General features: G+C 43.8%; 2 protein-coding genes across 2 annotated transcripts; one reads left to right on the forward strand and one right to left on the reverse strand.

Annotated features, from left to right (window-relative positions):
* The first annotated feature begins 1684 nt into the window (after positions 1–1684).
* Positions 1685–16068, forward strand: ccz1 (CCZ1 homolog, vacuolar protein trafficking and biogenesis associated). Its single transcript, XM_049015838.1, has 17 exons — positions 1685–1815; positions 3321–3396; positions 3481–3577; positions 3717–3814; positions 5229–5322; positions 5891–5971; positions 6749–6796; positions 7261–7344; positions 8116–8291; positions 9541–9622; positions 10354–10415; positions 12050–12164; positions 12803–12836; positions 12986–13103; positions 14659–14817; positions 14934–15061; positions 15538–16068. The coding sequence occupies exons 2-17, from the start codon at positions 3383–3385 to the stop codon at positions 15591–15593; spliced, it is 1446 nt and encodes a 481-aa protein (XP_048871795.1). The 5' UTR covers positions 1685–1815; positions 3321–3382; the 3' UTR covers positions 15594–16068.
* A 93-nt stretch (positions 16069–16161) lies between these two features.
* Positions 16162–25440, reverse strand: rsph10b (radial spoke head 10 homolog B). The gene is made up of 18 exons (XM_049015833.1): positions 24899–25440; positions 24740–24815; positions 24578–24646; positions 24261–24434; positions 23927–24012; positions 23278–23398; positions 22941–23117; positions 22696–22840; positions 22415–22542; positions 21523–21709; positions 21309–21417; positions 21144–21223; positions 20634–20782; positions 19745–19852; positions 19316–19498; positions 18341–18467; positions 18073–18210; positions 16162–17540 (listed from the first exon to the last, which is right to left on the reverse strand). Exons 1-18 carry the CDS (start codon positions 25138–25140, stop codon positions 17329–17331), a joined length of 2511 nt encoding a protein of 836 aa, XP_048871790.1. The 5' UTR covers positions 25141–25440; the 3' UTR covers positions 16162–17328.
* Between the last annotated feature and the right edge of the window lie 10 nt (positions 25441–25450).

The raw sequence follows: 25450 nt of genomic DNA on the forward strand, positions 1-25450 counted from the left end.
TGTAAACAGGTTTTCATACAAACAGGTTTGAAAATAAGTAGCGTTAAAGATTTTTAGTAAACTGGGACGACACAACAGCTTGTGACAGACAGTGTAGCTTAAGGTTACAATGTGAATGTGCTGCTCAGAGTTTGACAGCACAAGCCAGCAGGGTTTCCTGCAGACTCAGTCCCTTTATCCACCGCAGCTCTACACTAATATTAAACATCTGCAGCTGCAAAGTCACTGGCTCACATCATACGCACGAGGGCAGTGGGTCTTTGCTTAGTCACAATGATGCAAGGAAAAAGCTCTAGCAAAGTGAAACCAGACTGATCACCAAGTAATGCAGCATTTTATGAATTTATAGATGACTCAAAGAAACAAGCTAATAGCCATTAAAAGGGTTCTATTAATTGATTAGGTCACCTCTTTTTAAAAATCGGAGTGTGAATCCTTTGCAACTTTTGAACATATTACAGAGTGACATTCCTCTGTGCAAAGTCAAACTAAACATTCTCCATCAAATACATTTTGGCAACACTTTACTTAAAGCAGTTACCGTAATGCATTATAAAAACCTCCAGAATGCATTATAATGCATTAATAAAGTATCATAAACACAGCTATACTGATACAACTATAAAACTACATTTGAGCCATCCTATGTTTTCAAAGGGATTTTAAGATATGCTTCCAGGACATTTGTTCTCTGTTGTTTCCCCAGAATCAGGAATAATTCTTATTTTCCAAATCTTAGTAAGTAGACTTTTGTTTCATTTGAAAGACTTATTCAGCTGAACACTTTCACCATCAGCATTCATCATCAGTGATATCCTTATTTTACATTGATTTTCATTAACAAATAAATAAAATTAATCAATAATTGTAACCTGTGTCATACATGAACTTCAGACAATAAGGTTTAATAATGCTCCATGCTGTTGAATTAGTATGCCACATGATAGATTAAACATCTTTGGTCCTCCATTATGGCATGAGCCAAATATGTTTCCAGCATTTAATCTCACTGCACAGGTTATTACTGTAATTGGTGATGCCTGCTAGAACACTGTAATGTAGTGAACTCTTAATTACATGGCCAGTAGGTCAAGTCCACCAGATATATATCAATATAGTGAATGACATCTTGATTAAAGAGGCACATCAGCTACCTCTGCCCCATCTCAAGTCTTGTCATAAGAGTTATTGTTAAGACTCTCCTCTACAGACCACGCCCACTTGATGTAATATATCTCAGAGCAATGATTGCTGGAACTGTAGCCTGTCCACCTGACCAGGCTTTCCTTCCTGCCTCCTTCCTACATACAGTAAATTTGTATATAATGAGAATCGTTACCAATACGCAATTTACATAATTAATAATTTTATTGGAAATATTTTTTATGAACTATGACATTTTCGTTCACAGGCTTTCAGATATGTCAAGGCTTTGTCAAAGCAAGTGACAATTAAAGTTTTGCCAGTTTGATAAGTGGATAACTTTGAATGTTTTGCAGTGACGATGTGTCTCTTTCAATATGCATGCAGTTCAAATAGAAGCATTTCCTTTTCTCTGTTACAGAAGTGAAAACTTCACAGTTTTCGTTGCGGCTTTAAGTCTTTCTGAACAAATACACACGAAAATGTATTTAGTAAAGAGGAACCATATGTCGCAAGGTATGAAAAATCCATCCGAGCACAGTTCAATGCAACACACTGCCCGCTGTCAAAAAAGCAGGAAGGATGTTCCTTTTTTCAATTGATTAGCTAGCTAACAAATTTTAAGAAAAATATATGAGACACTTGGTTTCTTTAATTGTTATACTGAAAGAGGTAAGGGTTTTACTATAGTATGACAAATAAATTTGCCTGTTTAAAAATGTATTTTAATACAAGAGAAAAGTAAACGTTAGCTTTATGAGGTAGCGATGGTTTGCTGTCTTGCTGTTCAGTTGACTGGATGTGAATAAATTAATCGACATTTTAGTAAGAAAACTTCCTAATGTCTCTTGGATGATACATTAGCTCATTAGCTGAAACAGATTATTGTATTTTGTGTGTGTGTGTGTGTATATGTATATATATATATATAATATATAGAATGTCAGCGTTAATCAGTCTCGCTGCATAGGTACGCATTATGTTTCATATATTTATCGTGCAGTGTTTTCTTACCGTGCCTTTTACAGAGTAGATGGGTGACGAGTGGCTTGTGTCATTCGGTCATCTTTTTTGGCCTGAACCATAAAGCTGCAATCCTAAATTCAGAGTCTTTAAACCTTATTTTTTCTACGGTTGGTGGAACTGAGTTTCAGAAACCTTGAGTGGTGGTGTAGAAGTTAACTGTTAATGTAGTGTGTTGCTGTAGTGCTTTCTGCATTTGTTTAAAGTTTAGAAAGTTTTAGCTGTGCTGTTGCTATATGTAGAGCTTAAATGGTGTTTCTGCTCAGTATATCAGAATACACTAGGAATAGGAATTTCAAGACACTAGATCCATTGTTGAATGTATTATTATTGGTATTTGCATTGGTAAATAGTCCTACTTACCTGCAAAATAACACTGGGGGAATTTGAAAATGGGACTCTTGAAATCTGTTGCCTCTGTGAATGAGGGATTTGTTAATGCTGTAAGATTAACATATTTTGGTTATTAAATGCTCTGACCCATGTTTATATGAATGCCAAATTTTTTTCTTGAGTATCAGTACTCAACCATTCTGACATTTTGTAAGCCATGCAGAAATTGTAGCTTTCCCCAACTACTGGGGGCTAATGTAAGTTCATAAAATGAAAGCAACTACAATGTAATGTTGGTAAAATGACCATTTATGCTAGTCTTCATGTCTGACAAGATGGTCTTCCTATCCTCATGAATACTGCAGCATCTCCAGAATGAAGCCTTTAGTTGTGCAGATTTCCTGGATTAAGAAAATACTAGCATAAGGGCTGTTGTTGATAAATATATGAAAAGATTTTATTGGTTCCCCGTTTTTGTTGTCCAGCAACAAAACAAAAATAGCTTCTAGCATAAAATCTGCCTCACCCCCATAAAAATATATAAATACGTACAAATAACAAGTAACAAGACATCTAGGGTGTACCCCTGCTGCCTGGGATAGGCTTCAGCCACCCCCCCTCACCCTGTTTACGATAACCAGATGGATAGATAAATGAATAATGAAAAAATGTTACAACGATTAGCTAGAAATAGTAAAAAAAAATTTAAAAATTGTAGAGCTCCCAAAAAATGCTGCCAACTAAAGCGTCTTATTGAGTCAAGGTTACGGATGGATGTTTTTTCGTTTTTGTTGAAGCACATTTATTCTCTGCATTGCAAGGTACATGGCATGTTATCGCGGCGTACTACGGAGAAGAACATTTCCACCGCAAAATCACACTAATGCTTATGATAAGGTAAGACATTTGGGCGTTTGTGGCGACAAACATGTCAGCGAAGGCCTGGACAAATGTGTTTTTTTTCTTCCTTCTCTTTTCTAGCCCCAGAATGGCAACAGGAATGCAAGAGAAACAGTACAATCCATCGTTGCTTAGTTTTTTCATCTACAACCCTAAATTTGGGCCCCGTGAGGGAGAGGTACGGGTCTGTCCACTCCTAAAAGATTTAATAATCAGAAATGCTGCTCTAAGAAAGGATTCGCTGCTCCCTCCCCCTAAAAAATCGATCTGTCTCCTCACAACTCTGCCATTCCTCTGTTATGTCTCTTTCTTTGTAGGAAGAGAAAAAAATCCTCTTTTACCATCCTAGCGAGGTTGAGAAGAATGAGAAAATTCGCAATGTGGGATTGTGTGAAGCCATCGTGCAGTTTACCAGGTATGGAAGGCGGACCGGTGTCCACGTTAGCGTTGGTGCAGCCCCGTACTAGATACCCCGTTTGTTATGCGAGGCCATGCTGACACAAGCTCTTGTTTTCGTGGGGTCAAACCACTGCACTATGCAGCTCACATGACCATCCCTATGACTGTCCCCATAGACCCCCGAGGCAACTTCTGTCTTTGCGTTCCTCAACCTGCCCTTTCATGACACATGCCTCTTCCACTGAGAGATGCAGATGGTTGGTTTGGCTAGTAATGTGTTCATGCTGCAGCCTGTATTATGGGGCCATGCTAGATGAGCCTCCCTTCACTTCACTGATAGACAGTCTTGTGTGGCTCTTCCGGGCTTTTATGAGAACGTATGTCATTGATGCGTTCCCAAAAGCTCGGAACTTGAAAATTTCCAACCTACTTAAAAATGTGTTATATAGTGGTTGAATGGAATCGATTAGTAATGTAAAGCTAATGCTAATTCCACTAGCGTTTGATGCTACCGTAACACTGTGATTCTCACAGATGTGCTAGAAGTCGTCAACACATAGTAAATCATGATTTACTATGCGTGAGCAGTTAACAAGCGTCTCTTCTGAACTTTCTGCAGTGAAAAACCGACGTGACCTGGAACCACGCTATAACTAGTGTTACTTTGTGGCACAGGTTGGGTATGGCCTGGCCTGTATGCCAGTGGAAAGGCACCACAAGGAGCCTTTAACTTCCCAAACAGACGGGCTGTGTGGGATTCTTAATTTCTATTAATAGCGATGGATGCACTAAATCCTTCCATGTGGTTTTGGAGCAGGGAGGTTAATGTGGTATTTTTAGTAAAAGTCATTAAAAATGCCTTCAACCTCACCTTAGAAATAGTACCCAGTCCTGACACACATGCGCAAGCATGTTCACGTTCTCAGGTGTCTCTAGTGGCTGTCATGCTGCACAACAGCTCACCAGCGTTTTTTTGTTGTTGCTGTTTTGTTTGTTTAATGAACTTATATATAAAATTTGCACAATAATACTACTGATCCCCACAGAGTTAAAGTTGACTTTTCAGTTATACTTATAATTTAAAAGCACAATAATAAAATAAAACAATTATTTATTGTTATCAAATAAATGACAGGTTTGCACATCTTTGGTCACTTCATCTCCTTTGTCCTCTGTCAGGGGTTGCTGGGTTGCACTTTTGAGGAGTTTAAAGGTTATTTCGCAGTTTGTATAGTAATGGCTAGTTGGTGGTGGAGGGACTAAATGCAGCATCGCTGATGTCATTACCTGGGACGGAAACCCCGTTGGCCTCTTCACTTAAACTCAATGACGCTCCTGTCAGGTCCCTGTAATGTGTCACGTGAGGTTCTGGTAATAAAGTCTTAGCGAGCGTAACGTGCCTGTATGTTCTCGACTCTCCCATCTTACAGAACCTTCTGTCCCTCGAAACCAGCCAAATCCCTTCACACGCAGAAAAACAGGCAGTTCTTCTATGAACCAGAAGAGAATTTCTGGATTGTGATGGTACGTTCTGCAGTCCTCCTGAGTTCTGCTGCACTTACACATGTCAGGGCATTGAATGCTAGCTGGAATCTTGTGCCAGCAATATAATCATATCGCTTTTGGGGGAGAAAGCTGTACTCAGACCCAAAGCTTGTATATGAGTTTTCTGTGTCCCTTGTATGACAGCAAGATGGAATGTGTGAAAATCAAAGTGTTCCTTTGTACCTTTACTCATACTTGTAGAAATGGCAAATTGAAGCATCTTGGATATATTTTCCAACTCAATATTTCAATTTATTGTTTATTTTGGTTTCTATGGCAGGATCCAAAAGAAACCTCTTTATTATCTTTAGCAGAAATGCTGTCTAGGCCTAAGTGCAAATTAGTACCGAGAATGAAGCATACTGGGATATCCCATCTGCGTCTTTAAGACCTTGTACGCATTAAAAGCTGAGAATAGTTCAGTTTGCAGTTCCCTTTTTAGCACATGGAAAATCCGCCCCCTTACACCTGTATTTCCTAAGCAGATAGGAATGGAAGAAGGTTGCACTAATGACTCTGTCACATGGATGTGTAAAATGCAACGCAGGTGGTGCGAAACCCGATGGTGGAGAGAGCAAACAAGGAGGGGAGGCCAGCAACTACGGAGTATCAGGAAGAGGAGCTCCTGGTAAGCGCTTCGGCCTTTTCACTGATCCGAGAAAAGCTGCTGATTTTTATTGATCAGGTTGCCAAACAAATGCTTTGTCTTATTTCTAAATTTCTATGGCTTTTGGTTGTGAGTGAGTAGCACCGTTGGGGGCAGGCTTGTTGTTTGCCTACTAAAGTCAGTATGCCCCCCCCGAGTGTAGTGATAGTTTGTGGCCAACAGAGATCCCCACACATACACATGGTTTGAGTGGTGGTATCATAGTGTGGTATCGTACCTCCAGGGTTACGAGTACAGATCCTGCCCGTAGATTTGTGTGTGTGTGGAGGTTCCTTGTTCTTCTTTCCATGTGAGCAGCTTTCCTCTGGCCGCTACTCTTTCCTCCCATGGTCCTGCGAAGTTTGCTGAGCTGGTGTCCTTCCATCCCATGCAAGGGTGTCCCCTGCCTTTTGCGCTGCGCTCCCTTGGACAGGCTGCAGGCTCACTAAATGATAGATGGATTAAAGTTTACCCCCCCTGCAGAGCTTTATCTTTAAGGCATGTTGACTTCCTTGCCTCCCCTAGCTGCTGGGGTCCTTCTGTGCTTTAGTCCCATTGCTGGCTGATGGTGGGGAAATGTGAGGTTGGAGAGCTTAGAAGATGCTGATATTGTGACTAAAACTTTCCCTGAACTGATGCGCCGAGCAGCCATGACGGTCGATCCTTTGAATCCAAAAGCAGGTCTTGGCAGATATTGGCAAAAATAATAATGTTCTACTGACCTGTTTTGGGCTGATTTTGTTGCTTTTTTTCTTCCAGGACAATGTTTATGGCGCAGTACTGCAACAGTGCTACAGCATGTACAAGGTGAGGCTCATTTCCTGCCGGCTGAACATGCGTCACCTTCCTGTTTTCCGGAGGATCCAGGCTTCTGGAGGTGTCTTCTGCATGAGGGTCACAATGAGTTCCTCCACACCTCTCTGTGCATGTTGAGTCCTGGCTGATAGGAAGGGCCTGTAGGCAGACTTGGGGTTGAGTGTTGTATGCTGCAGTCTCAGACATAAAGATTAAGGGGTCTGACTTCAGCCCTGCAATCGCCCGTTTTTAAATGAATGCTTCAAACCACGGGAGTGTGTGTGAGCTGGAGCTGTCCAGCAGTAAACCATTGGCTGTCTGTGGGAGAACTTGTAGCACATGGGTAATGATTTCATCTGTGCTCATCACCGAGCTTGTCTTTCCCTGTTGCGTACTGAAGACCAAACGGGCCTGGTATCTAGGCATGGTGGTTCTGGTGACATCGCTGTAAGCGAGTTTGTGCTCTCTCTCCCCAGCTCTTTAACGGCACCTTTGGCAGGGCCATGGAGGCGGGAGCAGTGGAGCTCCTCACGCAGAAACTGGAGAAGTTCTTCTACAGGGTAACCACCTCATTTTTGAAACCCTCTGTCTTGGTTTTACGGCGAATCTCTGGAGCCGGCCTGAATTCAGGCGTTAAGCGTCTCGGCGGCTGGGGAAACGACAGGTTATTCCTGTACCTATAGCGAGTGGACTGACCCGTTTAGAACACAGAAAGCATGACAAATGAGAGGAGGACCTTCAGCAGCAGACAGTGTGACTTGCCGTCCACGTTGGGGGGGGGGGGGGGGGTCCTGCTTCCATATCGCTATCAGGAATCATCCTCGTACCTGCTGCCACAGCAGAGATCCTTCTTGTGCAGCATCGAGGGCGGGATCCTGCGGGCAGTCCTGCCCTCTTTCTGTCGTGAACCCGGCAGATCCGTGCCTCGCACTGGCCAGCCGCAGCACACGCCTGTAATTTGTTCCCCGAATTGCGTTTCGCTTGGAAAGCTGTGTCAAGTGTGTCAGCATTAATCATTCGCAGTCAGGGAGGCTTTCCTGCACTCCTACAATTTCTGCTTGGTGTACTTACCTGTCTGAATAATTAATTTCTAATTAAGGGGAAACCCCTAAAAGGAAGTTCTGCTCGGATGCGTCACCTTATCTGCCTTCACGTTACCTCCTGCTTTGACTTTATGGTCAAGGGCTCCTTGGGCGAAAGTGCATGGGGCTGTTTGGGGACACCTGTGCCTTAAGATCGATCACTGTAGCATAGTTTGGAGTCGGTGATGAGCATTCTTTCTCTCTCCCGTCACTCGTACCTATTGCTGACTCTTTCCTGTTTGTCTCCAGTATCTCCAAACTCTACACCTTCAGTCTTGTGACCTCCTGGATGTCTTTGGCGGGATCAGTTTCTTCCCCTTAGACAAGATGACCTACTTGAAGATACAGTCCTTTGTGAACAGGGTGGAAGAGAACCTGAGTCTGATCAAGTATACGACATTCCTCTACAACGACCAGCTCATCTGGTAGGGTTGGCGCGAAGCCCACTCTGTCGCTGGCAATCCGCCTGCGTTCGCTTAAAGCTTCAGGCTGGGGTTGGCGAGCAGAGGGCGCTGACCTGGGACTCGGCCGCATCTAACATACTTGTCAGGGCATCCCCCCGCCAGTAAAAGTGCTTCCCCTAAGCAGGGCCCAGTGGTCATTAATGGGGGTCGCCTAACTTTTGGCCTTTGTCGCTGTTCTACATTGACCCACCGCACCTCTAATTATTCTGCAGCTCGAGGAAGTGAGTCTGCCAGTACTTCTTTGGCTGGCTGTCCTGTTTGTTTGTTTATAAGAGGCACGCCTGACTTCCTCCAGCTGCTCGCTGGTTAGCATAAGATTCACTGGCACTGCCGGGTGCTAATTTGGCCGTGTAGTATGTGTAGATTTCTCGTTATACAGATGCGGCCTGGGAGGGCGTAAGTGGGGGGGTTGTGAAGGGACGACGATAGAATTCACCTGTGTTCCTTTCTAGGCATAAACGGGATGGTTTCTGGGTCAGTTCAAAAGAAGCACTAAATTTATGGAAAATCGTGGGATGATGTGTTCAATCTGAAGGGCGGCACAATCAATTACATTAAATTGTATTGGTTTTTAAATAGTACCTTTCGCAACACAGTTGCCCCCAGGCAGTTGACAAGACTGTACACCTCATTACTGTTATAACTACGCTGCGGAATCACACTGTCATAATTATTCCATTGTTCAGCGCGGTGTTTTCCTCACAAGTGAACGAGGTGACTTATTTTAGTTTCACAGCTTTTACATAATTCGGCCAAGTATTTTTTGAGATGATGCCGCTCGGTGCTCCCATTCCTCAGGAGCCGGTATGCGGCATCCCCCGGAATCCATCTATACCCACGATGTGTAAAAATGAAATCGGGGGGGTGGGCAGGGTAGCTGACGGAGGCACGCGCTCAGCTGCGGCCAGGTCCCATGGCTGCCGGGATGCCCTCACGCTCACCTTGAGTAATGACTCATATTTCTGATGAATTTCTGCCGAGCGCCGCATAATATATGGAGCCGAAAAAGGCAACGCGAGGAACATGTGAGTAAGCAGTAACCGATGCCCCTGACGCAGAGCGTGTCAGCAGCTCGGCCTGCCCCAGCGGCCTGTCCCTCCTCGCCCGGACGGGTTCCCCGGGTTCACGCTGTCGTCGTGTCTGCACGTGCTCACATCGTCAGACATGGCGGGATGAAACTGAAGGCTGCGCTCCCTGTGTCCTCCCCCAGGAGCGGCCTGGAGCAAGACGACATGCGGATCCTGTACAAGTACCTGACCACCTCGCTGTTTCCCCGGCACTCTGAGCCGGAGGTGAGAAACGCCCGCAGCTGCTCAGCTGGGACCTCAGTCCTGCGTCAGAGGCACAGTGTCCCTGGGGGGGGGGGGGTGTTCACCGCCCTTCAGGAAATTCAGCAGAGCATAGCAGGGCACTACTCTGCTGGCGCTGCTGATGTGGGGCACGTGAGCGATGCAGTAACGTCTGTGAATTGAGCTGCTGTTTCCGGGCGTAGCACAGCACAGGTCTCATTTCCGACACGATGCTCTCTTTTTGCCCGTCATATTTCCATTTCATATATTCAGCAGACGCTTTTATTCAAGGTAAATGGCACGTTGCGAACATAGATACCATCAAAGAGTTGTGTTGGCATAAGTGCAGCTTGGCTGAGCTTGCGGTGAATGTCCAGGTACAAGTTTAAGCAGTAGTGGAGCAGAATCTACATGACTTGTAGCAATGCAAGACCCTAATAAGAGTATTAATGGACCAGAAATACAATAGAAGATCATCTAGGGAATGTAGAGGCACCAGGCTATTATAGGAATTCCTTGAACTTGATTTCGAATCGTACCTGATGACCAGATGTGGTTCAGAAGCTCAATCCATTATGTCTGTGTTGGACATGGACATGTAGAGAGAGTCCTTGCTTGGATAATGTTTCTCTGAGTGTGAGGAAAGGTTGGAGGTCCCGGCAGGTCAGGATGCGGCGTGACGCTCGGGCAGCGTGCTCGCTAACCCCGCTGCTCTCTGTCATGCCGTGAGGCAGCTTGCAGGCAGGGACTCGCCGCTCAGACCGGAGGTGGCTGGGAACCTGCTGCACTATGGGAGGTGAGTTCGCAAGGGGGGGGGCTAAAAATCATGGTAATTCAGGGGTTTTGGAGGTGTGTAAATGAATCAAGGACAGTTTGGCACCAAAAAAACCAGTTGGACTCATGGTGGATTTTTGATCATGTACTTTGTGTGACGGTACGTGCTCTGGACTGGGTGGCTGTAATGAGCTTTATGGATTATTCACAAACATAAAAGGGGTTTTCCTGCACCTTCACCTCCCCCAACTCACGCCCACATGACCACTGTGTCCTGGCACAATCTCCAGGGAATCTGGCCTGACCCAAATCCCAGGTGTGCCTGTCAAACCCTTTGGTCAGAACCTTGGATGTCTGACCACATGACGCACACAAATGCAGTGCCCAAGAGGACTGGGAGGGAACTGCACGCACTGTCCTCAATGAACCCTGGAAGTGTATAACGCAGTGGGGAGATCATCTGGACCAAGGTCGGGCAGGCAAGGCGAACGGAGACTGAGATTCTGTGCAAGGCGCCCCAACGTAGACGGGCTTCATTTGGTGACGTCGTAAGATTCAGCGGTGATCGCTGTGACCTGCTAAGCCACTTCTACTGTGTGGCCTAAGAAGGGGTCTCCATAAGGAGAACGACACCCAAGATCCCCACACGAGCGTCATTTCGTAAAGTCACGTCGGCAGTGTTTTTAAAGACTGTAATTGCACGAATCCTGTGGCTTTTCCTCCCCATGACTCGCCGCTCTTCTAAGTCTTTCTCATTATCCCAAATTGCTGGTTCACTTCTGCTTACTGACAGTCAGCCCAGACCGCTAACCGGGTCAAGGTGATGGACACGGGGATTTCAGCCAAGAGTTGGGATGAAGGATGATTCAGCCGTTTTACTCGCAAAGCTTAAATTACATCCAGCAATCAGTCACCTTGGCCCTGTAACTACCTGATCTTGTAAAGCTAAATAAAATGTTGAATAGGGTCACTCGGTCCTACAGAACAGTCCAGTTAGGAATCTCATACCATGTCAACCGGTTGGGTTTCTTTATTTTAGATATAAAACGTAGATTGTCCTAGAAATGGTTTGATTGGGCCTGCATGGGAGACTGTAGCATCAGTCTTTCAAAGAATCATTGAAATCTGTAACGCAATATAATAAGAGTTTACGCTGTTCGTAATGAAACCAATAAAAAAAAATATTCAGCGCTTCAGTAAAAGCTTCTTGGCACATAGTCTTGAGCTATCATTGAACGGACTCTATACGTCGTTATTTTTACACACACAAAATGGATAATTTATGGTAATTGGGTGGAAAATCTGACAAATGTAACCTGACTTTTCAGCAGAATTTTTTTCCCCATTCAGCAGTGGCAAAAAAATGACACAGGTTGTGATTGCTGCCTTTTAGATTGGGCCCAGTTGTTTTTATCTACACAGGAGCCATTGGGAAATAGTTCATTTTTCTTTCAGTACTGTTAGCAGTTAAGCTGTTTGAACAGTTTACTTTATTTCCTTATATATAAGTATATGGAAGAAAAACAGGTAGAGCGTTTTCTCTCCACTTTCAATTTAGCATGTTAGCTACAAGATTCAGCCCTCCATTGTTATTTTGGTTACAGTGATGTTACAGTGATTCTTAAGCCCGTCAAAAGCTTTCCCCTCTTTTGAAAGATTTCTTACAGGACCCACAAATCTGAAAGACCCTGATGCAAAATTCAGATTTCCCAGAATATTTGTGAACAGCGGCAGCGGCGGCTATGAGGAGCTTCACTTGATCGTTTATAAGGTAGAATCTCCATTATATCCTCAAACTGAATGTGGAAATTCCTCAAATAGGCTTTCGTCACTTTGACGTGTTTGAAACCGAACACACAGTCCTTTGTTCATTATCAGTGTCTAGCAGATGAAAATGTTGACTTAAATCGTAACGGGGACATGAAATGGGCTGAAGATTTTTGTTTAATCTAATAACCCCCCTTCAATCTCTTCCCCCCCCCCCACCCCCCACATCACTGCAGATTCAGAAATTCCTTAAAATTATTTCTGTCCTGGTCAAAAACTTTCGCTGGAATATTTGAAGTACGATTTTGTGTCATGTCTTCTGTGAATCGGGAATGGAGAGAGCCAGTGCACCATAATTTGTCTCTAGAGATGATGCTTTAGTTCGAGGATTTTGGCTTCAGTCCAGCGACAGTTCAACTTATTTTTGGTCACATTATTTTCCTGTAGTTCTTTTTATGAATGACTTCATTGTAGTTTTATAGAATAACAGCTTGACTGGTTTCACCTGTTCATATGAAGCCTGATACCTGAATTTCTGTGTGTGTAATCGACTTTCCAGTATTAACTGGATTGAGATATTTTGAAGATCTCTTGCCCCGTGCTGCTCTCTGACAGCCAGTTGTGTTCCGTCCTGTTTCGCAGGCCATGAGTGCTGCTGTCTGCTTCATGATCAGCGGTGAGTATTCAAGTCTCTCGGAGACTCCAGCTGTGGCAGAGCTGTCCGTTCGGACACGGCCTGCATGCATGCCCACACATGCACCACACTGGCCAGGCCGGCCATCCGCAGTGAGGGCCTGCATTGATGGACTCCCCCATGTCCTGCAGCTTCTGAAGAACTAGGCCGTGAGTTCTGCGAGCAGCTGGATGGACTTGTGGGACCGCAGCTCACACTGCTGGCGTCAGACATATGCGAGCAGTACAACATCAACCGCCGGATATCAGGGTCAGATTATGGGATGTCTGAGAATGCCGTGAACACTGTCTGCTGAACCACTTCAGATTTCTTTAATTAATCTGTTATCCAATACATAATTATTTCTTTTTCCCTCAGTTCAACGTTTTTTCGTCTCTAAACAGGTCTGCAGCTAATATTACCCGTAGCATGACTGTAGTATGAGAGAGAGTGTGTCTTAACCTGAAGTCAAAAGGATGGAACCTGCCCCAGCACACAGTAGAGCTTTTCTTAGTAGCCAGCCGTGATCAAATTCTGCCAATTAAAAACATTTTTACCCCTAATCATGATGAAAAAAAGGTAATTAAACAGTGTCTGATTTTGCTTGATGGCCTGCAGCAGATCAGATGAACACACACACACACACACACACACTGTCTCTCTGCCTGGTACTGGTGCCTTTCTCACTGTTTAGAGCAGTAGCTCCCCTTACACATCACTCACGCACACACACACACACTGTCTCTGCCTGTTACTGGTGCCTTCCTCGCTGTTTAGAGCAGCAGCTCCCCTTACACATCACGCACACACACACTGTCTCTCTGCCTGTTACTGGTGCCTTTCTCACTGTTTAGAGCAGTAGCTCCCCTTACACATCACGCACACACACACACTGTCTCTCTGCCTGTTACTGGTGCCTTCCTCGCTGTTTAGAGCAGCAGCTCCCCTTACACATCACGCATACACACACACTGTCTCTCTGCCTGTTACTGGTGCCTTTCTCACTGTTTAGAGCAGCAGCTCCCCTTACACATCACGCACACACACACACAGTCTCTCTGCCTGTTACTGGTGCCTTTCTCACTGTTTAGAGCAGCATCTCCCCTTACACATCACACACGCTAACACACACTGTCTCTGCCTGTTACTGGTGCCTTTCTCACTGTTTAGAGCAGCAGCTCCCCTTACACATCACTCACGCACACACACACTGTCTCTCTGCCTGTTACCGGTGCCTTTCTCACTGTTTAGAGCAGCAGCTCCTTTTACACATCATCCTAACTGAAAGTTTAATGCATGCACCATTTCCTGCCCACAACAGATGCATGCAGCCAAGTCATTGGGGTGAAAAAGAACAGATATAGTTGCTCTGTGATGTTATTCTGAGGATGTGTCACATACATAGTGGGCTTTTACACATCACAGCAGATGTCAGACAATCTTTAGCTTTGGATTAAAGAGATATCGATGGTGCCCAGGGATCACCTACCAGATGGCTTACTGCTCATCCTCATAAATTAGTCAAACATTTCCGTAAAAATGACACCAACTAATAAATTGACCTGCTTTCTCAGCAAGAATATTACATCAGAATTTTAATGCTACAGAAGAGTGAGATTTTACAAGGTGTAAAACTACATGGTACTTGGGACGTTATAATGTAATATTGGAAGCAAGATGTGCTCCTGGCTTAAGTGAATCACATTTGATTTGAGTTAATGCAGGAATGGGAGCACAGACCTGGCCAGTTGTAGTGTAGGTGTCTTGTCCTATAGCTTTCTTTTGGGCTTGGCTGTTTTTCGAACGAGAATCTCTACCTATACAGGCCAGAGAAGGAACCCCAGTTCAAATTCATCTACTTCAACCACATGAACCTGGCCGAGAAGAGCACCATCCACATGCGCAAAACCGCCAGCGTGTCGCTGACCTCCGTCCACCCTGACCTCATGAAGATCCTGGGGGACATACATGCCGACTTTGTCAGGTGGGGCGTTTTAAAGGTAGTGGACCTCTGACAGGAAGACCCAAGGTGCAGGAAGGGGGCCAAGCTTCCTCGATTATATCTGTTGTGCATTGATCTTGGCATTTTTTTTTTTATAGGGTTGACGAGGATGAAGAAATTATCGTAAAGGCAATGACTGACTATTGGGTTGTTGGCAAGAAGTCCGATCAACGAGAGCTCTATGTGATTTTGAATCAGAAGAATGCCAATTTGATTGAAGTGAACGGTACGTCCCATTAACACTCCCCTAGAACTGATTGCTGACAAGGGAATGGAGGGCGGGGCTAGGATGTAATTTGATTCATAAACGATCCCCAGGTGCTGCTTGAACTAATTTACGTAACTGTGGTTTCTCGGCGAGGATGTTTTGACAGGGTAACATGTCGCTTTTGTGGTGCCGTGTGCTGGGTTTTCCTTGTTACCGTTGTTCCTACATGATTTAGAGGGCTGCTAATCCCAGTCAGATTACACCATTTCTCAACTTCTGTTCCAGACCAGCTGTAACCGCGGGATCTTGTCCCACTGGCATCCGTTGCAGGGCCTGGGCTTTGGGATTTATAGACGTCATGTTAATTTCCATGATTAACAGTGATATCTAATTTACATGATACGAGTTGGAGCAGTGCAGTAGCATTGATGCACCAAACCTCCGGTGTAAATGCCGATCCTAAATACTCCTTCCCTTTCTTTCTTCCCCCACAGAGGAAGTGAAGAGATTGTGCGCTACTCAGTTCAATAACATTTTCTTTTTGGATTAAAAAAGTGACAGTGATGTTGACCGAAGACTTAAAGAAGATATGGACTGTTTCTTCAACACTATTTATGTAACTGGCAGATATGCTGAGAAGACAGCATAGTTTGTAATGCAATAATTGCATTGTATAAGAAAAACACACCATGCAATTTTTAGATTTTTATTTAACCCATAAATGGTATTTCATCCTTGTAATTAACTGTAATATCAGAAATGTACTCAAATTTATTTTTCAATTGTATATAAATAATATATATATATATATATATATAATGTTTAACTTGCAATTAACTGTTCCTCCATTTAGGTTTTTTTTCATCCATTGAGGTTTATTGTAAAATTTAGTGAACATGCACAAACTTCGTATTTTTGTTTATGGCCTTGATTGTTTTGTGGTAATTTACGCCGCCATCATCTCAAAATTCTGTGCTTTGTAAACGGCCCAAAGTTGGAAATAAACCATGAAATTCTAATTTTCCTTTGTGTTTATGCAACTCAATTCCTGCAGATATTGTTTTTTTTAAAAATATTCTTTCCTTTGACTTTTCATACATTTGGATAGAGTGTCGTGTCCACTGGTATTTTATGGGGGAAACAACTGATTTTATTGAGTAATAAAATATACAATAAAATCTTATTTAGGTACAATTAAAAATGCCTGCTAATTTTTAAGCACATGTTTTTTTTTGGGGGTTTGTCCAGACTTCTTATCATTTTGTTCAAGCTGGAACCATCTGATGAGAAAGATTGATGTGACCAAGCCTTAGACCGGGCCTTCCCCTCTCATCCACCTCTTCTTCCCCCCACCCCCACCATAACTTTCTAGGTCTAGCACCACCCTTCCCAGAGCCATGCCCACAGATCTGTAGCTTCAGCAGGAAATCCTGCAGACGGCCAGCATGGGATTGGCTCTCACACCTGTGCTGATTAAGAGCTGTTACCCTCTGGCTCATGACCGTCTGTTGGTTTGTTCTGTTATTCATCACATCAGCAAGGCAAAACCTGAACTCATCAGACCGGCCCAGAAGAGCACCAGGTCCATGGAAGGCAAACGCAGACTCTACACTATACTGCTTACATGACCTTGGGGTCAAGCCACGCATTGGTTTTTATGTCAGCTAGAAATTAATTCAATTCTGTTATGTAAAAGTCCAACTGACCTTGAGCTATTTACATACTTAAATATTACGCAATTTTAACCTTATCCCTCTAAGATGAACTGCTGTTATGCTGGGCAAACTAAACCATCCGCAACTGATCTCCAGTCTTTTGATGCCTGAATATTTCACCTTTAAAATACCCCCTCATGCTCACTAAATATACGTTAGCCTCCCTGGTGCTGGTGGCCTTAAGCAAAACAATTTATGAAATAGATGGGTGTACCTTATCCTGGGGGCAAGAATTCCGTAAGTCCTTTCTGTGTGACACACGAGCACGGCCCACCCTCGGTTAGGTAAACTGAAATTCCAGGCTGCTGAAATTGGCGGCAGAGGGTGGCATGACGTGCCTCCTGCCATGGAATTTCAGTGGCGTGTTACCTACACTTTAGTGGGTTTGTATCACTTTCTGTTTGTTACTAATTGTCACGGAAAGACCATTAAAACTAACAGTCCGGTTCCCCTGGGTCCGATGTCAGCTGCGTCAGCATTGCCTAGTATATAAAAATTACATATATTTTACAGTTTTAGAGTAAAAGCAGAGAACAGCATCTCTAGGGTATATGGGTGGAAGTATGGATGCTACGGAGAGTACAGGCTCCTGGATGCCTCTGCAGTGCTGGCAGAAGTGCTCTGGACCTGCCCTTTCTTCACCCGTTCATCCTCTGCCTCCCTGTCCAGCAGCAGCCTGCGCTCATACGCTGGAAAGAAGGTATTTTTGAAGAACAGGTGGATCCTGCAGGCCCAGAGCGTCTGCTCACTTTCTGGCTCCGTCCCAGCCTCTCCACTTGGCTCTGGAACAAACCAATTTTTAAAGTAACAGATATTTCAAAAAGAAACTAAAACAAACGTATCAATAATTCAGCTGTATCTGTTACAAATTCATTATAGGACTGGTTCTTTAATGCGGCACGATTATGGTGCAGTGCTGTCCTCTAGCGTCCCTCTGTCCTATAAGTAGCTAGTAAAAGTAAGAAGACTAATAGAACCTATATTAATGTACAGTATATAAAAATGCCCGAGGAAAAAGCATATCTGTAAAATACAAAAGCAAGTAATCAATTATATCGAGAACGTTAGAAGAACAATGAAAAACGTTTCTTTTTGTGCTTTGTTACCGTCCATATCAACATGTAACGAAATTGGTCTTCTTATTGATTTTTCAATTTAATGAAGATATAGTTTCATTTAATTGATGTCATTCTCCATACTCTGCCCCATACTTATTTTGTACTATTAATTTTCTTGCTGTTGTTCATTTGAGACGTAAGGGCCTGTTTTGTAAGAGGAGACTTCAGTAGGAGCTCGGCAGCAATGCGCTGGTACCTGCTCTGGATGAAGGCGCAGTGGACGAGCGTGTTTCTAAAGCCGGCATGGAGCACGTCAGAGTGGCCGCTGGCTCGCCTTCCAGCCACACAGCTGAATCTGTGTCCGGATTCGGCAGGGCAGGACCTCCTTCTACCTCTGGATCGCAAATGCACAGGGCACACGGAAGGACACGCGAGCATGTGACTGGCATGCAAATGCATCGTGAGTCATAAGCAGAGACATCGAAACAAATGTACGGCGTGGCCTGGTTTGATCCCACAACCACCTGCGGCTCGTTGAGTGAAAACGGAGCCTGTTCCTGCTTTATGGCTTCTGAGAAGCAATTCACCTCGTTTCCCGTTCTTCTCTTTAAATGTGGAGAGGTGGTGGAAAACATCTCCGGATTTTCCAGGCTTTGGATAGGAAAATTAAACAGTTTCATTGCGCATATTTCTGAATAAGGTACAAACATTATTGAAATTTAAAATATTGTTACTGGGTAATGATTTAAAAATACCTAAGGCATCTTTGTTGGAAATTATTTTATTCACAAGTATATGAAAATCATCTTCCTCCTCCTCATCATTATCAGCATCATTATTTTTATTATTAGACATTGTCAAATAAGATTTTTGCTCTTTGGATAGCCATCCATCCATCCATCCATCCATTTTCCAAACTGCTTATCCTACTGGGTCGCGGGGGGTCCAGAGCCTATCCCGGAAGCAATGGGCACGAGGCAGGGGACAACCCAGGATGGGGGGCCAGCCCATCGCAGGGCACACTCACACACCATTCACTCACACATGCACACCTACGGGCAATTTAGCAACTCCAATTAGCCTCAGCATGTTTTTGGACTGTGGGGGGAAACCGGAGTACCTGGAGGAAACCCCACAACGACATGGGGAGAACATGCAAACTGCGCACACATGTAACCCAGGCGGAGACTTGAACCCGGGTCCCAGAGGTGTAAGGCAACAGTGCTAACCACTGCACCACCATGCCGCCCCCCCCCCCCTTTGGATATTTAAAACAATATAACAGAATTATGCTACTGTTATTCTAATAATAATTTGCTAGCATTCTGCCAAGGTGAAGAGGTAATGAGACAATTATTTTGTTATCTAGCAATACAAACAAAGTAAACGTCAATTTTCAATCTTATTTTCATCAAACTTGACTGGTTTGTTCAAAAAATTCGACTTCCTCTGTAATCAATAATAGGTGAAAGATATATGAGTGGATGAGTAAGACCCACCAGAGATGAGGGTCCCTGGAGCAGATGAGCAGGGCCGATGCCAAGTTCCTTACTCGCTGGGGTTGCCCCTGTCCCTCCCTGCCTGCTTATCTCAAGCAGATATTTGGGGGAGATCTCCACTGTATAAGGATGCTTCACCTCTGCACAGCCCAGCAGGGCCTCGAAGAACTCGAGGAACGTCATCTGAGTAACATGGCCGAAATGGTAACTATATGGTGGGTGTTCAAGATAAGCCTGTGATTTTACACTGGCCCTGTCTTCGTAAATCTGGGCTCTGTTACAGTTTTCAGTAACAAAATGACAATGTGTCATTTTTTTAGGTATTATAATATGGGTAGCTATTTAAAATTGTTATACAAAGAAACAATAACTAAAGTATGAATGAAGCTTCACATTATTTACTGTGATGTTCTTTGATAAAATGCTTACCTCCAGATCCAAGTTCCTGTGTGAAACATCTTCTAGTGGAAGGCTTTCGGTAAACAGGATCTCGACAACTTTTCCTATGGTTAGTTTGTTATCATACACATTCAGGTCCTAGCAGTGAAGTCAGAGAAATCCACTATTACTGAATGCCTTAACACAAAATGGTGACATTTCTTATTTCTGCTAATAGTGTTGAGGTCGTGTGCAAATGTCAGAGAGCTGCCGGTGTAACTCCAGATATTTGCAGAACCACATTCTCTCGGAAAATCCTTAACAAAAACCATGCTTTCTGTGAAAACTAAATCTTAATCAAATCAATATCAAACCAAAAAGGTCGGTCAACTATTGTGGGAAGTACCAGTAATTTTCTCCAGGCCACTGTTGGAGAAACATCTGGCTGAGATGCCAGATGTTGTCTGTGACTGGTGGTGTGATTACTGCTGCCAGGCGCGGTGGTTCAGCATCTCAGAAACATCCAGCTTCCTGGGATTTTTACACACTACAGTGTCTACAGTTTTACAGAGGATGGTGTGCTGAACAAGAATCTAGCCAGTGGTGTGTGTGGTTAATGAGAAAGGTGAGAAGATAATGGACTCATTGAAGCTAACAAAAAGGCTACCAATGCAACAAAAGCTCAAAACAACAGCTCGTGTGTAAAAAGGATTCTCTAAATGTGCAACTCATGCCACTCAGTGGCCAGAGAATGTAAGTAAACAACAAAGTCTGAAGATATATTTTAGGTGGGAGGACTTTTTTCAGTCAGAACAGCAGAGTAAGTAGCATCTGAATTCAAACTCTCACAATACTTCTTAATCCTCTGAACACCTAAAAGTGAACAAGGTGAACCTTTAACACACTTTATCAGTTATGAGTGTCCCCAAACTGACGGTACCTTGAGTATCCAGATAAACTGTCTCATGCTTATGGTAAGGTTACGTGGGGCCAGGGAATATTGCTTGCAGAAGTACTGGTAGATCGCCCAGCATTTCATCAGATAATAAGAGGCCACGGCAGCATGGTGGGGGTATGAGAAAAGAATACCTGGATTCACGAAACAAAACATTTAGAAACAAATTGCATGCACACATACATATATACATATAACTCACACAATTAAGCTAACTGTTAGTTAAGTCCATGTCCCCCTAATGTAAATGGGGTACATGTTGGAAACCCCAGAATGACACAGGTAGAACATGCAAACTCTACACACACTGAGTCATGGCAGAGACTCGAACCCTGGTCCCAAAGGTGCTAACCACTGCGCCACTGTGCCACCCTCACAAAAATCATAAAGGCAAATTGGACATTGCATTGCTTTAGAAACTAAAAAGCAGGTGAATGTATTCATAATATTGTGTCTAAGTTAAGAATGTGCGATACAACAGGTTCTTCTCTATACCTTTAACATTTGTTGCATTGGGAAGGATGTTATCCTCCATTAGTTTAGAGAAGCAGGTCACAAGCACGTTGCCAGATGATCTGAAAGGGTTAAATAAAAAGAATCTTATGAGTCATCGGTAGCCATCCCCCTTGGCTCCCCATGACCCTCCACGAGGACGCTTACGTCATCTCTCTGTGATAGATGTGATTGGCCAGGATCACAAGATGGCTCAGGAAGTTCCTAAGCAACAGAGTTCCAAAAGGAGAGTGGATGTCCTTTGGGGCATCATCACCTGTCATGAGGCACATGAACATGATGACCGGCCAGTACATGCAACCTTACAGTTGTTTGGGCCGCAACTCCTGAACTCTGTAATGCGTCACTATTGGTTACTTACTGCCAACGATCCGGTCCATTTGGGCCAGAGTGATTCCCTCCTGGTGGACCTTGCAGTCCTTCAGCAGACGCCAGAACTGCAAACGGGAGAGCAGGAAGGTGTTGTCCGGAGAGTCGTGGCCCAGCCGACTGTAGAAGCAGTATGTGCTCCTGAGCTCTGCTACATGTCTTAGCATTGCCAACTCCATCTATCAGATGGAAAGAGAGAAACTGCATTACAATGAGGTTCGTCTCCCTTCTGAGGGAGCACCTTCATCACTCATTCATGCCTAGTGATACAGAGCAGCTCAGTATTCTCAGGGTGAGTCCAAAATCACATGATTGCACAGTACATACTGAATGTCACTATAAGCCTACTACTCAACTGTTAATGTAGCATGTACTGAATGTACGCATGAAAACAGTTTGCAGGCACATGGACATACTGAAGTCACCATCTTGCATATTATGTCATCTGGATGTTTACCAGTGACAAAGGCTGGAAGCCTTAAAGACTGTTAAAAACTATTTAATGGAAAAAACATATTCCAGTCAACATATGAAACTGGGTATTGTTTTCTACTTAATTTTATACATAACTGGCACTTCCACTACCCTCTTGAAAAAATATTCTGAACAAGCAACATTTGAAGCTCCAGTGTCCTTGTGAACATTCACCATTTGCACACCCACCATATAGTTACCAGAATCTTACAGAATGTAGTATGTCATCTAGGTACCACTCACCTACTCTCTCAGCCATGCAGAGGATTTGGACATTTCGCTCACTTCATATACTATATTTTGCATACTACACAGCAAACAAGTATGCAAGTATGAAATTTCAATGCACTCTCAGTGTAACCCTAAGCCAATCTCAATCGGTGTGTATATTTACAGCCAACCACACTGACCTGTTTGAGTTCAGCATCTCTCTGTGGTTCAGGGAACTGAACTAACAGGGACTGAATATCCAGTGTCATGTCTTGGCTGAGTAATGATGACCCAGAACCTGGTCCAGAAGTGTCCCTGGGTGAGTCACCTTAGCAGCATATTTGGGAGACATATGTGGTCAAAATCAGGCAGTCATCATAACCTTCACTGCTTATGGAAATAATCACTCTCTTGTTATTATAATAAGTTTTGCTGTTAAATCAGCTGTCATTTTACACATTATTTTACAGTGTATACTAACTTTCTACACTAACAGAAGTGGAAATCCTTAATATGTTGAGATCTGGAGTCAGCACAGCATCTTTTGGGAGTGCTGGGTATTCAGACATGCGGTCGTCCACAAATTCTCCTTCAGAAACACGCCCATCCTTAGACGTAAACTTTCCCTGCAATGGAAGCATCAAATCGATTTAAATGATTTTGGAAGAATCTGGCCAGAATCCCCGTTGTCAAAGGCATACAGGTAATACAGATGAATCAGCTGACCTGGCCGTGCTTCTTGTTGGCCTGCCAGCCTCCTTCATACGATGCCCCGTTGGCATAGAAGAACGTGCCTTGACCTTGGCGCGCGCCCTGCACAAACTGCCCAGTGTACTCATTCCTCTGGGGATACTGAGAACCAGCGATTCTTCTTTGGAACCACGTGTGTGTCCCCTGGCCATGCTGTGAACCATGCAGTGTGGTTGGCTTTCCGCGGTATGAAAACTGCGACAAACCTCCAGTTCTACTTTTGACCAGAAAAAAAATCTCTTTCCTGGTGAGCATAGGGAACGTGCTTCACTGGCATTCAGTCAGTGAGAAGCATTATCAGGAGTGGCTGTACCTGCATTCCATTTTCCCAGTGGCCACTATACTGCTGACCCAGTGTCAGCCATTTCATCATTCCTTCTCCATGTCTCCTGCTCTTCTTCCACTGGCCTTCATATACATTCCCAGAGAGATAACTATAACAACATATTTCATAATTCGAAATATACATGAATCAACACATTTATGCCAAATATACTGCTGAAATACTTCAATACACCACTTCTTTCTCTTCAACCTCTCTCAGTACTATATATAGCATATATAGTACACCACCTATTTATTCCACGTTATCAATGCTGTCCACATTAGCTTGTGGGAGTTTTACTTACAGAAAGATGTTCTGAGGGCAGAACGAAAAACGATTGGTTTCTAAGAGATAACCAATCACATTGTAGAGGAGGTGAGCCCCAGCAACTAGAGAAGGTGGGAACAAGACATCTGATTGGTTGGTCCCACCTCCTCTAATTGCTTGGACCCACCTACTCTAGAGATTGATTGGTCAACTCCCTTCCGTTCTGCACTGAGAACATCTGTCTGTAAGTAAATCTCCCAGCAACACCAAGATACATATACCTTCACAGAATCCTCCCATATGTCCTTTGCGTATAGCCACAGGAAAATGCATGTCGTCAGTCCTCAGACTTGTTTGTTTTCACACCTACCGCCTCACTCCCCACCCATCTATCGTGTTGTTCACCCAGTCGCCTTCATACCATGATGTCATCTCCTGGTTATAGAATATTTTACCCTAAAAACAAACAAATAAGCAAATAGCAGTAATGATAATGAAGAGACAACCTAGTAATGAGTCTGAACATCTCAAAGGTACATGAAAATCCAAATGGATACATCTTATACATGAATAATGAGTACAAGTTCGTTCACCACTACAAGTTAATTTAACATATTCATTTTAGGTATTAATGCAAGGAACCAGTGCATAACCCATGCTGAGAACTGCATATTGTCCTGTTCCACCACTGATCACAGGAATACCTTTCCATGTCTATTGCCGTGGTGCCACTGGCCACGGTATGAAACGCACTTGGTGCCACATCTGTAGGTTCCCACACCATGTCGCAGGCCGTTCTGCACCTCGCCTTCATACCAGCTGCCATCCAGCCAGGTATATTTCCCATATCCCGTGGGCACATTCAGATCGAAGTCGCCCTGCAATTTAGAATTAAACCTTGTCATTAAAACAGCAGTCAAATTTTAATACCTGTAAGCGTATTAACGCCAAAGCGCGACAGTATTATACATTTTACACGTGAACACGACGAAATAATCATAATGAATGGCGTGAAAGTTACCTCATATATTACCCCGTCTTCCCAGGTATACACACCCCGTCCGTGCATGTATCCTTCTGCAAACATACCCTTTGGAAATACGACAAATTACTTTTCCGGTTACTTTTGGAAAAAGCAGGATAGTCCGCAGACTTAGCTTTTATATTGAAATATTGAATGTACCTTATACGTATTACCGCCCAGAAAATAAGCGATGCCTTCCCCATGAAACAGGTCTCCATGCATTTCCCCATCGTACCTGCAATCAGCGTACAAACATGTAAGTTGTCTTTATTCTGTTATGCTAAAATGTAATGCTACGGTAAAAGGGAATCGTTTGACCTTTGAACCACGATACTGCTGAAAAGTGGCTCTGGGCAGAACTTTGCACCAATGTGCTCCGGGTTGGTGGTGATGGACACCTGCGACGCCACGGACTCCGAACTGAACTCCCCGGTCTGAAGCTCCGGGACCAGCGGAGGCTCCGACACAAGGCTCGGTGCAGAGCAGCTAAGCCCGGGGTTGATGCCGGGCGTTTCGTCTGTTGGATTCCCATCTGTGTTTTTCTGGTCTCCTTTCGCCATTTCTTATTTGAGATCCCCCAGCTATCATCACCACATACAAAGCGTGCTTGGCGACCGGGACGCCGTTGCTAAGGGAAAGAAGGGCGGGGGTAAAGGGTTCAGGGAGGAATCGGGAGGAAGTACCCGACCCAAGAGGTGCAGATTAAACTCATGGAGAGCTTATAGAAAATTTGAAAGAAAAAAGGTTAAAATTGAATATTTTGGCTTCAGTATGAAATGGTGCAAATTGTTTTTCAGTTAATATTTTCTATAAAAGCTGCATGAGGAAATTCAACAAAAATGAAATATGGCAGAGTATATTCTTTTTCGT

Source organism: Brienomyrus brachyistius, chromosome 5 (genome assembly GCF_023856365.1).
Source record: "Brienomyrus brachyistius isolate T26 chromosome 5, BBRACH_0.4, whole genome shotgun sequence".
NCBI classification, from domain to species: Eukaryota; Metazoa; Chordata; class Actinopteri; order Osteoglossiformes; family Mormyridae; genus Brienomyrus; species Brienomyrus brachyistius.